The sequence below is a fragment of the Leucoraja erinacea genome, chromosome 19, assembly GCF_028641065.1.
Source record: "Leucoraja erinacea ecotype New England chromosome 19, Leri_hhj_1, whole genome shotgun sequence".
Taxonomy (NCBI): Eukaryota; Metazoa; Chordata; class Chondrichthyes; order Rajiformes; family Rajidae; genus Leucoraja; species Leucoraja erinaceus.
In genome coordinates this window covers 16,488,446-16,503,099 of record NC_073395.1, presented here as the reverse complement: position 1 = coordinate 16,503,099, position 14,654 = coordinate 16,488,446, and the positions used below count along the sequence as shown (strand labels likewise).

General features: G+C 48.6%; 1 protein-coding gene across 1 annotated transcript in view; it reads right to left on the bottom strand.

The window, feature by feature from the left end:
* The window catches only part of LOC129706261 (F-actin-monooxygenase MICAL3-like), a 206,920-nt gene that overhangs the window by 59,564 nt on the left and 132,702 nt on the right, over positions 1-14,654 (bottom strand). Inside the window, exons 20-22 of the mRNA XM_055650410.1 lie at positions 14,021-14,210; positions 12,613-12,695; positions 8,267-8,351 (exon numbers count right to left, since the gene is read on the bottom strand). Coding sequence (XP_055506385.1) covers positions 8,267-8,351; positions 12,613-12,695; positions 14,021-14,210 — 358 coding nt within the window. The remainder of the gene's footprint in view (positions 1-8,266; positions 8,352-12,612; positions 12,696-14,020; positions 14,211-14,654) is intronic.

Genomic DNA, 14,654 nt, shown 5'->3' with positions numbered 1-14,654 from the left:
TCGTGCATATGACAATTAAACGCTCTGTACTGACATCACACGAGTAGACACCCATTTACCCACCTTGGCCACTGGTGCCGTGTGGATTTTGGTTCCACACTCCTGCTGGCCACCTCTGCCCCATGCACGACCTTGCATCTGTCTCAGCCCCATCGCCCACACCTTGCCCCTCACTCGCCCGGCCCCGTGTTGTCCCGCTGGTCACCACAGGGGTAAATGCAACGCAGTGTTTGGATCCTGGGGCTGTGAGGTTGACGACCTACCCTGCCATCACCAATATAAACGGTGGGCATGTCCAGGACTGCTGTCCTCACAGTACCTGAAGCAGCTACTAACAGTTAGAGTAAACAGAATGGAGACACTGCAAACTGTGCTTAACATTCTTGAGTCAGGGCTACCCGCCTGTTTCACCGCTTTCAAGGGACCATGTACTCATTGGTCTCTACGTTCTACAACACTCCCCAGGGCACCACCATTTGCTGTGCGAGTCCTGCCCTGCTTTGTCTTTTGAAAATGCAACACCTCATATTTATCTGAATTAAACTCCATCAGTCATTCCTCAGCCCATTAGCCCAGTTGATGAAGATCCCACAAATCAGATGGACTTTTCAGTGTAGGACAGGGGCCGTGCTATTTGGTCGGAGATGAGAACATCCACAAACAGTTTTCAGGGCACAATTTTAAAGAGCAAATAAATCTGCCCAGTATCCTTGATAAAGCTTCCCTCAATCCAGGTTTCTGAACTAGATATCAAGCAATTAGGAAAAGGTTATTAGTGGGAGCGTGAAAATAAAAACAACTGCAGCTGGTGGAAAGATAACTCTTCCTTTTCTCTCCACAGAGGCTGCTTGGTCCACTGCGTGCTCCCACTGGTGGTTTTACTTTTAGAGACGGAGTGAACAGGCAAGGCTTGCAAGCATTACATTACTTTGGAAATGGGTAGTGAGTAAGATCGCTTCTGTGCTCTCATATGGGTTTGCGCAGTCGGAGTGCGTCTATCTGCGCTTAGAGTGTGCCTCTGTGTTCAAGTGTTCTGGCCACACAGCACAGCCAGCTGTCCACGTCCTCCAGAGATGCTGCCTGACCCGCTGAGTTAGTCCAGCGCTTCTGTTCTATAGCTTAAATTCCTGTCTTCTTGCCACAGGACCCAGACCTCTCTCTGTCAAGACAACATGGTGATTAATTGTGTAACGAGCTGCTGACGTTAAAAATGAATTCACGCATTGGCATCCTCCACTCCTCAGAAATGGAGTGAAATCAAGTAGGCTGCAACCCTGAGAGAAATGGACTAGACTTTGCTGGGTGTAAATAGCACTGGGATGTTCTGAGCTGCCTGCCATGTGATATCAATGAAAGTCTCTATTTTATCTCTTCTCTGTTTCACTCTGATATTACCCGGAGGTTTCCCACACCGGGTGCATGCTTGCATCGCTCGCCTTTCTCAGTATGTCCCCACTCACGTCAAGCAAGGCTGAATTATGATTGTTTCATTCAGCGCTGAGACCACCTTGAGTTCATGCACTGTAGAAGCTCACAAGTAAGATGAATGTAATGTCATTGTACAGAGAACTCTCCTGCTAAAATACCCAGTAAAAATGATAGGGGAAGAAAATGCCGGAGCCAAAGAAATCCACTGCTCTAGGACGAAACCCTTGCCAAAGGATAAGTAATCTACCAATGAACGTTCGCTTTTCCATTGCTCACTCCCATCTTGGCCTTGCTCCGAAATCTTTCTGGCTCGTTCCTTCTCTGCTCGGCCTCCTCCCTCTCCCACTCCCGCTCATTGCTCAGTACCTCCTCTCCATTTCCTGCTTGCTCACTTGTTTTATATTTCTGATCCCTGCTCCGTCTGTCCTCGCCACCTGCCCCCTACTTGCTCCCTATCCCTGTTCCCTCCCCGTTCTCCACTCCCTCCCGGTCCACTGCACTCTCCGTCCCGTTCCCTCCCCCTGCTCCCTCCGTCTCATTCACCCTCTCAGTCCCCAGCTCGTTCCGTCCCATTCCCTTCCCCTACCTGCACCCTCCATCTCGTGCTCCCTCCGTCCCGTTCGTTCCGTCTGCAGGTCCACGTTCCCTGGTCTCTGTTCCTCCGCTGCTCCCTCCCCCGGTTCGCTCCCTGTCCTTGCTCCCGATCTTGTTCCCTCTCCGTCCTTCACTCCCCCCCCATCCCCTGCTCCCTCCGTCCCATGCCATTTCCTGCTCTCTCGCTTGCTCTCAATTTCTTCTCCTCCTCCGTTCCGGTTGCGTTTCCTGCTCCCATTTTTTTTTTACTGTTTGTTCACTGTTTCCTCTTGCTGTCCCATCCTGTTTTCCTTGATCCCTCTCCCACACCCTTCTCTCCACTCTCTAGTTTCATTCTTTTCCCCTTCTCTCTCTCCCCTGCTCACCCCCCCGATCATTATCCCTCTCTCCCGCTCCTCACTGTCCTTCTCTCTCCCCTCCTCCTCTCTGTTCCCTGCTTATTTTCCCTTTCCATGTTCGATGTTTGATCTCTTCTCCGTTTTCTCTCACCCACTGCTTCCTGCTCACCCTCACACTCTCTGAAGCAGCGGCAGTAGTCCATCATTACTTCAAACCTGCTCTTCAAGGTATTGGTGAGACCACATTTGGGGTATTGTGTGCACTCGTCCTTATCTAAGAAGGATATTGTTAAGCTGGAAAGGACGCAAAACAGATTTTGCAGGATGTTAACAGGACTGGAGGCCTGAGTTATAAGGTGGGACTGGACAGGCTTGACTTTTTTCCAAGGAGCGTAGGAGGCTGTGGAGTGACCTTGCAGAGATTTATAAAATCATGAAGGGCATAGATAGGGTGAATGGTCATAGTCTTTTTCCCAGGGTAGAGAAAGTCTAGAACTAAAGGTAACAAAAAAGAACTGCAGATGCTGGTTTACACCAAAGATAGACAAAAAAATGCTGGAGTAACTCAGTGGGTCAGGCAGCATCTCTGGGGAAAATGAACATCATTGGATTAAGGTGAAGGGGAAAAAAGAGATCTGAAGCTTTGAGTAGAAGGTGGTGTATTCATGGAATGAGCTGCCAAGAGGAAACTGTAGAGGCAGCTATAATGGTGACATTTAAGACATTTGGACAACTACATGCCTGGAACGTTGGGTGGGATATGGGCCAAAGGCAGTGAAATGGGACTCGCACAATTATAAATCTGGTCGGCATGGACAAGTTGGGCCAAAGAGCCTGCTTCTGTACTGTACGACTCAGAATCGACAATATTCACGGCTGATCATCCACTTGTAGCCCTGTTCTTGCCTTCATCCCTTCTCCCCATATCCAGTGATCTTACTGGCATTATAAAATATACTACAGGTACTAGAATATATTTCATGACTTGGCCTTCACTGTCCACTCTCCAGTCCCTGTGTCCTGTTTGCTTCCCCCTCCCATTTCCCAGCTTATTCACTCTCAATGCTCCCAGTTCCCCGTTTGCTCTCGCGCTCCGTTCCTTCCCATTGTTGTTCCCTGTTCCCTCCCCCTACTTTCTCGACTCCCTGTTCCCAGCCTCCTCCTGTTTCATTTGCTTCCCTTTTCATATTTCTCGATTGCTCACTCTCTCCTCAAGCCCCGATCCCTCTGAACACAATTTCCCGCTCTTGCTACTCCTGCTCCCCATTCACTCTTCCTCTCTCCTCTCCAAGTTTGTTCTCCTTAACCCCATTCTACTCCTGTTCCCCCTCTACCTGATCCAGCTCATTCTCTCTCTATCCCCTGCTACCTGTTCTCTCCTCACTCTACAGCTCTTTGGTTCCATGTCCGGTGCATTCCCATTGTTCCTCATGTCTCTGGAGTCATGCTGCTCTCACTGTTTGATGCACTTTGCTCCTCTTCTTAGTGGAGCCCCATCAATCCGCTTTACTGGATCCCCAACATACCTGGATCCTGACAATTAAACATTCCTGGAACCTGACCAATAAAGATACCCTTTGCTCCACTTCTCAGTGGATTCTTATTCTTCTTCTTGCAGCTGAAGAGACACCAACACACGTTTTATGGACGCATTTCAACCCCTCTGTGACTGCATCCATTCCTTTCACCTCATGGTTAGATCCTCATTCTCACAGGGAGCACATCGTCCTCCTGGTTTCCGTAGCCTCTGTGATAACAATGACCATCATTCCACTCTACCAGTCCTCACCTGTTGTCATTGTTCCCTTGTCGCTGTGTCCCGTCATTCTCCCACGATCAAGTCCCAACATTCATCCTGGTCCTCAAATCCCCAAATATGTATTACCGGATCCCCATCAGCTTCCTTGTCACTGGACACCTGTCTTTGTCTTCTTACTCATGAAAGGAAGTGTTTGCCTTGGAGACAACGTACGGTGCACTTTGTTGATCCCAAGTATGTTACAAATAAAGATTAAGTAGGCTATTCCCTCATGCTTTGGAGTTTAGAAGAACAAGAGGTGATCTTACTGAGACAGAAGATCCCAGAAAAAGAAAATATTGGCACAATACTCAGCACCTCAGGCAACATCTGTGAAGCAAGAGGCCGTTAAGGGCCTGTCCCACTTACGCGACCTTTACAGGCGACTGCCGGCACCATCATAGGTCGCTGTAATTTTCAACATGTTGAAAATTCAGTGGCAACCAAAATGATGCTACGACTCTTTGGAGACCTCTCATGACCTCTCATGACCATACAGGTATGGTCGAGAGAGGTCCCCTAAGGTCGTGAGAGGTCACCTGTGACATGTCGCCAGGGGTCGCATGTATGGTTGTGAGAGGTCTCCAATGATCATGAGAGGTCTCCAAAGAGTTGTAGCGTCTTTCTGGTTGCCACTGAATTTTCAACATGTTGAAAATGTCGGTGACCTATGACAGGTGCCGGCAGTTGCCTGTAAAGGTCGTGTAAGTGGGACAGGCCCTTTAACGTTTCAGGTTAACAACCTTTCATCAGGACTGGAAGTTAGCAATGAAGGTCTTAAGTTGCATTCCAGTCTCCTGATCTCTCTGTCTCTGCCTCATCTACTCTGACATCTCTTTCCACACCACTGCTACTGAGAGGTGTATTTTCCGCTCATCAATGGCTCCCTTTGTCCCATGGCTGACCAACTCCCTGTAGCATTTCCTGCACTGCTGCTCGCAAATCCCTCTCCAGTTACGCAGAACACGTGGAGCGTTCCCATTATCCTCTCCTTCCATGGCACCAGTTATCATGTGACCACCAGGCACATCTTCCTTTTCCCTGTCACATTTCTGTAGGCACTGTTTCCTTCACAATTTCCTTCTCCACAAAACCGCTCCCTCACCCCCCCTTCCCACACTTTCTCTTGCAACTGCAGAGAAATAATACTTGTCCTTTCACCTCTTCACTTCCCACCACCCAGGGACCCATGACATCCTTCCATGTGAAGCAACGATTCACTTCCACCTCATGCAATCTATGTGCTACGTTCAGTATTCACGGCCAGATTGGGTGCTGGCTCTTTAGTCATGAGGAGGATGTTACCCGACACGTTAACTCACTAGTCCACTCCCCCACTGAACTCTCTCCCACGTGGCACATTATAACCTTCAGGGCTTAACATCAACCACTTCAGATGAACTCCCATTCTACCCTGGCTCTTCACATTTCCATCGGTCTCTCTCTCCTTTACGGGTATTTCAGATTCCATCCACTGTCTCCTCCTCAGACAGACCTTCCCTCCCTCTCTCAGCTGCACCACACCCCCATTTATGTAATTCTGCTTCTCTGCCTCTTCACTGTGTCATGGACATTGGTATCTGTTCTGCCTGAAACCCCCATCCCCCCCCCCCTCCCCAATTCATCTTCTCTGCAACTTAAAACAAATTTAATTTCTCACTTCTAGTTCTAATTTGAAATGCCAACTCTGTTTCTCCCTCCACAGATTCCACTTGGTCTGCTGAGTATCTCAGATTTTTTTCTCCTGTTTTGATTTCATATTTCCAACATCTGTGCTGTCTTTGGCTGTGGCTTCAGGAGCGCGGTGGGGTGACAGGGGAGGTGTTGATGCTTCCTCTGGCAGGGACAGCCAGAGCCAGGGTGTATGATCCCATGCTAAAGGGACCTCCACTTAAGCAAAAAGCAAACTGCTGGAGGAACTCAGCAGGTCAGGCAGCATCTGTGGTGAGGAATGGAATGATGATGTTCTTCAGACTGAAGGACGGAGGCACGTAGAGTGCAATATGGTGTTTCTCTGAGGTCCTCCAGACTGAAGAAGTCTGATCCCATTCCTTACACAGATGCTGCCTGACCCGCTGAGCTCCTCCAGCATTTTGCATTTTGCCCCAGATCCCATCTGCAGTCTCTTGCATTACATTAGACTGAGATGAGGACTGATTATAAACCTTTGCAATCCTACCCTACAAAGCATGAAGTGCAGATAACCCTCATTATAATGGGCCATGATGGAGGGGGGTAGTGTCCGTTATTGCTGTATATATTTGAGGCGCAGATGAGCCCTGGCGCATTAGGGAGTCATCGACAATGGGAAGTGTGGCTGGGCCAGGATCAGACTGACATGTTCTTACCCAATGGAGGGACAGGTTGAAGGGCTTTATGATACACTCGTCCTCCTGCACGCTGTTTTACTCGATCTCTTCAGCCCCTGATACACCCGATCCCCACAGTTCTCTTTGTCTTCACAGCGATTACTGGTTCCCCATGCATTACAGGATGGAGACCGAGGGAGCCCAGCAAGTCAGGCAGCAACAGCGGAGAGAAATCTCCAGATTTGATTAACGGTGATCAATGTGAGACATTAAGTTTGATGTCTCCACAGATGCCGCCTGACCTGCTGAGTATTTGGGGCATACACTGTTTCACTGGCACCAGGAACCTCTCCGTACCCCAGGTTTTCTATCCATATCAGTCTCTGAGTGACTGAATCCACAATCTTAATCTTGGTCACTAGTTCCTCATCAGTCTCCGTGTTACATGATTCTTGTCTGTTCCATGTTACATGAATCCCTGTCAGTCTCGTGTTACAAGATACACGTCAGTCCCATGTTACATGATCCCTGTCAGTCCCTTATTACATGGTCAGGTCCACGTTACATGGTCCCCATCAGTTCCTTGTTATAGAACTCCCCTCAGTCTCGTATTACGCGGTCAGGTCTGTGATACAGGGTTCTCGTCAGTCACGTGTTACATGGTTAGTCCCATATTACACAGTCAGTCCCCTGGCCACTTAATCCACGTCTATCACGGGATCCCTTGCTGTTTTCCACGTCACTATTTGCCCCTGGATCACTGAATCCCCACCTGCAACCCAACCCCGAGCTGTCGCTGTGTAGGAAGGAACTGCAGATGCTGGTTTACACTGAAGATAGACACAAAATGCTGGAGTAACCCAGTGGGCCAGGCAGCATCTCTGGAGAAAAGGGAATACGTGACATTTCCGGTTGAGATCTGTGCGTAGGTGAACAGGGTCTGAAGAAGAGTCTTAACTCGAAATGTCACCTATTCCTTTTCTCCAGAGATGCTGCCTGGCCCACTAAGTTACTCCAGCATTTTGTGTCTTTCAGGAGCTGTCACTGGATCTCCTGATCCCTGGCTGTCACTGGATCATTGGAAACCCTTGGTCACTGGATCCTCAGGCATCACCAGAACCCCATTGGCCCTTATATCTCTGGATCCCTGGTTGTCATTGGGTCACCATATATCTGCCTACCCCTGGACCCTGCTGTCACTGGATCTGCTGGTGAATCCAGGTTACTGTATCCCACGTGGTACTGTTACAACACTGTAACTGACATTACTTATTTAGATTCTGTGTAACCCTTAAACATGTCAGCCAGACCCAAACTGTTAACAGGAGATTTATTGGAGTAGCAGTGTCTGTAGTAGTCTTAGAATGGTTGGCCACCACTAATCAGCCAGGGGACTAGCATTCCATCTTCTGTGCCTGCACTTTGCATAGACTGGATTTGGTGAGGGTGTTTCCATCAGAACGGGCGGGATATTGGAAGAGGTGTGGAGACTCAGGACTCAGTGAGCTAGGTCACTTGGGCAGTCGAGGATGCCCAGGCGGTGGTGAGGCAAGGAGGGATGGGTGGAGATTCACCAGGCTCTTGAGTTATGGAAATGGCAGATCACCAGAGTGCTTTCACTTTGAACTGTCGAGGGGTGCGCATGTGTGGACGAGGACGGGGCGGCGAGATAACTTCCTTTCCTAGTTCTGCATCAGCTGTGTCGGATATCCATCGGTTCATTCCGTCGTATAGACGAGCAAACCCACTCCTCAGAGGGAAGGGCAGCCACTCGCCGTCAAGAAGGGCACAACAACTACCTGTGGCTCCCACAATGTACGGTTCCTTGGGGATAGGTTGTCCATCCGGGGTCAGGGTAGGCAGTGGAGGAGCAAACACCTTCTCCTGCAGGAGGGTGAGAACAAACAGAACAGAGGTGGTTACAGTATCAGAGTACACACTCCGTGGTCATCGTGTACGCGGCACTGGGACCACAGTCAACATAAGCACTCGGGGAACACAGTGATCGTGCGTGACACCAGGAACACAGTGACCGAAACAGCACTGGGAACAGAGGGGCCGTGCGCGGCACTTGGAACAGAGAAACTGTACGCGTTACTGGGCACACAGTGACCATAAGTGGCAACTGGCAACACAGCGACTGAAAACAGCCCACAGGGACCATACATGGCAGTGGAAACAGAGTGACCATAAATAATACTGGGAACACAGTGATTGTACACGGCAGTGAGAGCAGAGAGATTGTAAACACACAGGGAATACAGAGACTGTACACAGCACTGAAAACACAGTGACCTCATGTGGCACTTGGGAACCCAGTGAACGTAATCAGCAATGGAAACACAGTGACTATACGTGACACCGGTAACATAGTAAATGATGCGGCACTAGTAGCACAGTGACCTTATCTGGTACTGGGAACACAGTGTGCAAACACCACTGGGACAACACGGCACTGGAAATAGTGATTAAAACGGCACTGGGAACACAATGATCGTAAATGGCACTGGGTACACAGTGACCGTGCACAGCCCAGGTAACGCAGCGACCAAAAATAATCGTGTACACAATGACCTTCTGCGACACTGGGAACACAGGAAACTCTGCCTTCCGGAGGTGCTGCTGAGAAGTCGAGCCCAGAGCCACGTGGTCCGGGCCTCAAGGGTAGGAGATAGAGCCTCGCGGGTTGACTAATCCCGAGGCCATAGGTGCCTGGGTCTGTGGAGCCCGTGGCTGGGACCTGGGTCAGCGTCACGGAGGCGTCCGAAGAGGACCCGGCAGTTAGTGGAGAGTCGGCGCGGCGGTCAATGATGGCACCGACCGATGGACGAGGACAGACACGTGGAAGTGAGGACGCCGCTGCCCCCGTGGGAAAGAACAAAGGAGGACCAGGCGTGGGGGGGCCGCCGTGAATGAGGGGGAGAACAATCAACAATGGAGGACTCGGTGTGGGAGGATCGCCATGAATGAGGGGGGAAGAACAAAGGGGAACCTGGCGCGTGGAGGGAATTCGTAACTTTTTAAGCGCCCTTTATGTGGTGACTATTTGCATACCTTGGGAATGCAAGCAAAGAATTTCACTGTGACTTGTCACATGTGACCATGAAGTATTCAATTCATTAGTGAGCGTACATGGCACTGGGTATACAGGGACCATACATAGCACACTGGGAATGAGTTTCTGATTTTTATACTTAATGCTCAACGGAGGAAGACAAGCATACCGCTCTACCTACTTGTACCTAACTTAGACGCCCATGTTCCTCTGTATGGCAATGCTGTTCGGGTCTTGCTAACCTCTCTCTTACATTCTATGCTCAGTGCATTCATTGTTCAGTTTGAACAGAAGGTTGGTACAATGGCATCATCTGCCCGACAGCCTCGGGTGCGTCTATACCCATGGACACTGTTGCAGATGTCAGATCAGCCACCCTGATGGTGAACCCACAGAAAGTAAGTGGTCCATGTGGAATCCCAGTCGCCACCTCCGGACCTGTGTGGTCCAGCTGGCAGTAGTATTTACAGACATCTTTACTCTCTCCCTACTCTGTTCTGAGGTTCACAACTGTTCCAAGAAGACCACTATCACCCTGGTGCCAAGGAAAAGCAAAGTTTGCCTAACGTTGCAAAAGGCCCATGGCTAGTCCTACACTCACCATGCAAATATCTAGATAACAAGGATACCTATATCATACTCCTACTTACTGCCTTGAAAACTCTAACCCAATGCAAAATCATCTCCAAACTCCTGGAACTAGGAGTCAGTACCTCTCCCTCGCATCCTCGGCCACTGAATCCTTGACTTCCTGATCCATAGTCCACAACCATCAAGTATAGATGACAACATCTCCTCCATGATCATTTTCAACACCAGTACCCTGCAAGGAAGCGTCCTCAGTCCCCATTATGCTCCCTATACGCTCATGACTGTCGGGCTAATTTCTGCTCTACGCTCATTTACAGATTTGCAGTTGATATCACTATAGTGGGCAGGATCTTGAACAATGATGAGACAGATTACAGGAGGGAGATAGAGAGCTTGGTATGGTGGCAAGACAACAAACTCTCCCTCAACGTCAGCAGGATGAAGGAGCCAGTTATTGACCAATAACTAGAGAAAGTGAATACAAACCCCAGTCAGCATCAATGATGCCAAAGTGGAAATGGGTGAGAGCTTCAAGTTCCTTGCCGTAAATATCTCCAACAATCTGTATTGGAGCACATCGAAGCAGTGGCTGGGAAAGCACACCAACGCCTTTATATAACGTTTGGCATATCTCCAATGACCCGCATAAGCTTCTTTAGATGCACCAGAGAAAACATAATTTCATGCTGCTTCAGGAAAGCAGCCAACATAATCAAGAACCCTTTATCATGCTGGTCAGTTTCCCATCTGCCCTTTCCCATTGAGCAGATGATTATCTAAAAGCCTGAAAGCTTTTCTGTCTTTTATAGGTAAACCAGTTCCGATTGTAAACCACCAAATCACTGTGGATCCTCTGCATCTTAAACTTCTGGATCAGCCTACCATGAGGGACTTTATCAAATGCATTACTAAAGTCCATGTATATAACATCCACTGCTCTACACTCATCAATCACCATCACCACTCATGCCAAAATCACTACTGTCCAGTGGCCTTGACATCTACCATTATGAGATGTTTTGAGAGGCATTAAATCCAGTCTACCCAGTGGTCTTGATCCACTGCAGTTTGCCTACAGCCACAACCGGTCTACCAACAATGCTATCGCCCTAGCCCTACACTCATCCCTAGAACACCTGGATAAGAGAGACACTTACATCAGACTCTTATTTATAGACTACTGCTCTGCCTTTAATACCATTATACCATCCAAGCTTATCACCAAGCTTGGTATCAAAACTCATTTCTACAACTGGATCCTCGACGTCCTGACTAACAGCCCCCAATCAGTGAGGGTAGGGGACAAATCATCCTCCACGGTAATCCTCAACATGGGGGCTCCACAAGGATGTGTTCTCAGCCCCCTTCTTTACTCCTCCCGTACACACTCACGACTGTGCAGCCATGTACAAATCTAATTCAATTTTCAAATTCGCAGACGACACCGCCATTGTGGGCCGGATATCAAATAATGATGAGACGGAGTAGAGAAAGGAGATTGAGAACCTCGTGTCCTGGTGTCGAGATGACATCCTTTCTCTCAATGTCAGCATGACAAAAGAGAAAGTGATCAACTTCAGGAAGCGAAGCTGTACACATTCACGGGGCCGAAGTCAATATTGCCAAAAACTTCTGGACCACCCATATTGAACCAAGAAACGACCAAAAAAGCACACCAACGCCTCTACTTCCTTAGAAGGCTTAGGAAGTTTGTCATGTCCCCTACAGCTCTCACCAACTTCTACAGGTGCAGCACAGAAAGCATTTTATCAGGATGCATCACCACTTGGTTTGGGAACAGCTCCATTCAAGACCCCAAGAAGTTGAGATGAAGCCCAGACCATCACAAAAACCGACCTCCCTTCTATTGACCATTTATACCGTACGCTGCCTCAGCAAGGCCAGCAGCATAATCACGGATGAGTCGCACCCTGGCCACTCCCTCTTCTCCCCTCTTCCATCAGGCAACAGGTGTAAAAGTGTTAAAACGCACACCACTGTTTATTCCCATCTGTTATCAGGCAACGGAATCACCCTACCACAAACAGAGAGCTGTACTGAACTACTATCTACCTCTTTGGTGTCCTTCGGACTAACCTTAATCGGACTTTGCTGGCTTTACCTTGCACTAATCATGTATCTATACACTGTAAATGGATCGATTGTAACCATGTATTGTCTTTCTGCTGACAGGTTAGCACGTAACAAAAGCTTCTCACTTACCTCGGTACATGTGACAATAAACTAAACTGAAACACTTCCTGAAAAAACTAATTCAAGTTAGTAAGCCATGACCTGCCCCACATAAAGCCTTGTTGACTGTCCTTAATGATCCCATTTTCCTCTAAATGCGCGTTAATCCTACCCCGAAGAATTCTCTCCAATAGTTCCCTACCACTGACGGAAGACTCACTGGCCTATGGTTTATCCCTACTTAAATTGAGGAACAGTGACAAAATCCCTCCCATACATCAAACTTTGCCAAGCATGCACTGGTACCTGGGCTCTTGCTGGAGGTGTTGCTGGTCTCTTTCTGGCCTCTCGCCCTGCCTGCCGGAAATGAGGCTTACAGTAGAATTTTCCTGGAAAACAACAGAGTTTGGTTCAGCAATATTACAGCCACTGGCCATCAAAACCCGCATCACCATACATAAAGCGGGCAATATGGTGACCAAGCAACATTTGGCACACAGTTCCCTGCAGCAGGCACTTTGAAGTAATCGGACATTACAAACCCCAGTCGGACACACTAACCATTTGTGATCTGTGAATCAGACATTGTACCATCAATGGCTGATCAGTAATCATTACACTGTGTAATCACACCACACAGATATTATGACAAGAAGTACCAAGTCTTCCTCTTTCCACAGAGACTGTCTGATTTAGTGTCTTTCATTTATTTCCAGCATCTCCACAATATTTTGATAAAATATCTGAAAACTTCAGTGCAAAGATACAAGGCTACACTCACTGTACAGTACCGGGATACCCAGGTAATAATGACCACAAAATAGCTAGGTTAATATTCACGATAATAATCATCAGAGTAACCAGGTAATAATCACCGTAGAGTAATTGTGTAATAATCCAGGCAGAGTAACTGGGTAATAGTCATCAGAGAAATCAGGCAGTAATTGTCACAGCATGCATGGTTAGCGATCGTTACTGGGCAGCTGAGTAATAGTTTAATTTAGTTTAGTTTAGAGATACAGCACGGACACAGGCCTTTCGGCCCACCGAGTCCACGCTGACCAGCGATCACCCCCACACACTGGGGACAATTTACAAATTTACCAAGCCAATTAAACTACAAACCTGTATATCTTTGGCGTGTAGGGGGAGAGCTACTGGTGAAAACCCACGTGGGCTATGGGGAGAATGTACAAACTCCACACAGACAGCATCCTTAGTCAGGATCAAACCCGGGTCTCTGACGCTGTAAGGCAGCAACTCTACCGCAGCACCACCATGCCACCGCTAATCAATGTAGGTCACCATGTAATAATGAGCAGAGGATTTATTTTTGTATGAAGGAATCGGTTGTCAGCTCAGGCTTGTGCCTAGGAGTGTTTAGCTGAATTCTCAGATGACCCCCCCCCCCCCCCCCCCCCCCCCCGTCCCCCCCCCATCCCCATGCTGGTCTGCTGCATAGACACTTAACCAAGATTGGGTCCATCTCTCAAGTTGGCTCATTTGCAATGTTATTCAGACATGGGAATTCCCCTTGAAAGCCTGAGCAGCTTTCAACTCAGCTAACTTCACAAAAATAAATTAACTGGGCACTTTCACTTTCCCGCTGGTGCTGCTCAGATTAGCTGCCACTTTTCTGCAATTTAAAAACACCCTGAGGCATGCCATCTAAAACTCCTGCTCTGCCCTTCTATGGTTTTTGCAGTGGTCTTACCATTCTCTGGGTTAAAGGCGTAGGTGGAGAGGCGGAGGGTCTCGCAGCAGTAGTCGCACTTGAAGCAGCCGCGATGGAAGAACTTCCCTTCAGCACTCAACCGCTCCATCACGTAGACACGCTTCCCACAGAAATAGCAGACATCACTGCCGCCGAACTCTGAGGAGAACTCTTTCCGCTTCGTTGAGTGCTGCAAAGAGACAGACAGATCACTGCAGCAAGACTGATGGAGCAGCGGGCGAGTAGGGGCCCGTGAACCACCCACCTCCTTCTCCATCACATCCACCAGGGACCTGTCACTGGAGCACCAACCTACACACCCAGGCCTCCGACAGCAACTGCTCCCAGCAAGCTAATCAGCTTACACCCCAGTGGTATGAACATTGACTTATCTAATCACGTAACCCTTGCTTTCCCCCTCTCTCCATCCCTCCCCTCTTCCCTGTTCCCCGACCAGTCTGACGGACTCCGACTACATATTATCTCTGTTTGCTTTGTTGTTACCTTCTCCTAGCTAACAATGACCTATTCTACATGTTCCTTGATCTCCATCCCCTTTGTCCTGTTTTCACACCATACACTTCCTTATCTATGTATCTCCCTCTCCCCTAACATCAGTCAGAAGAAGGGTCGA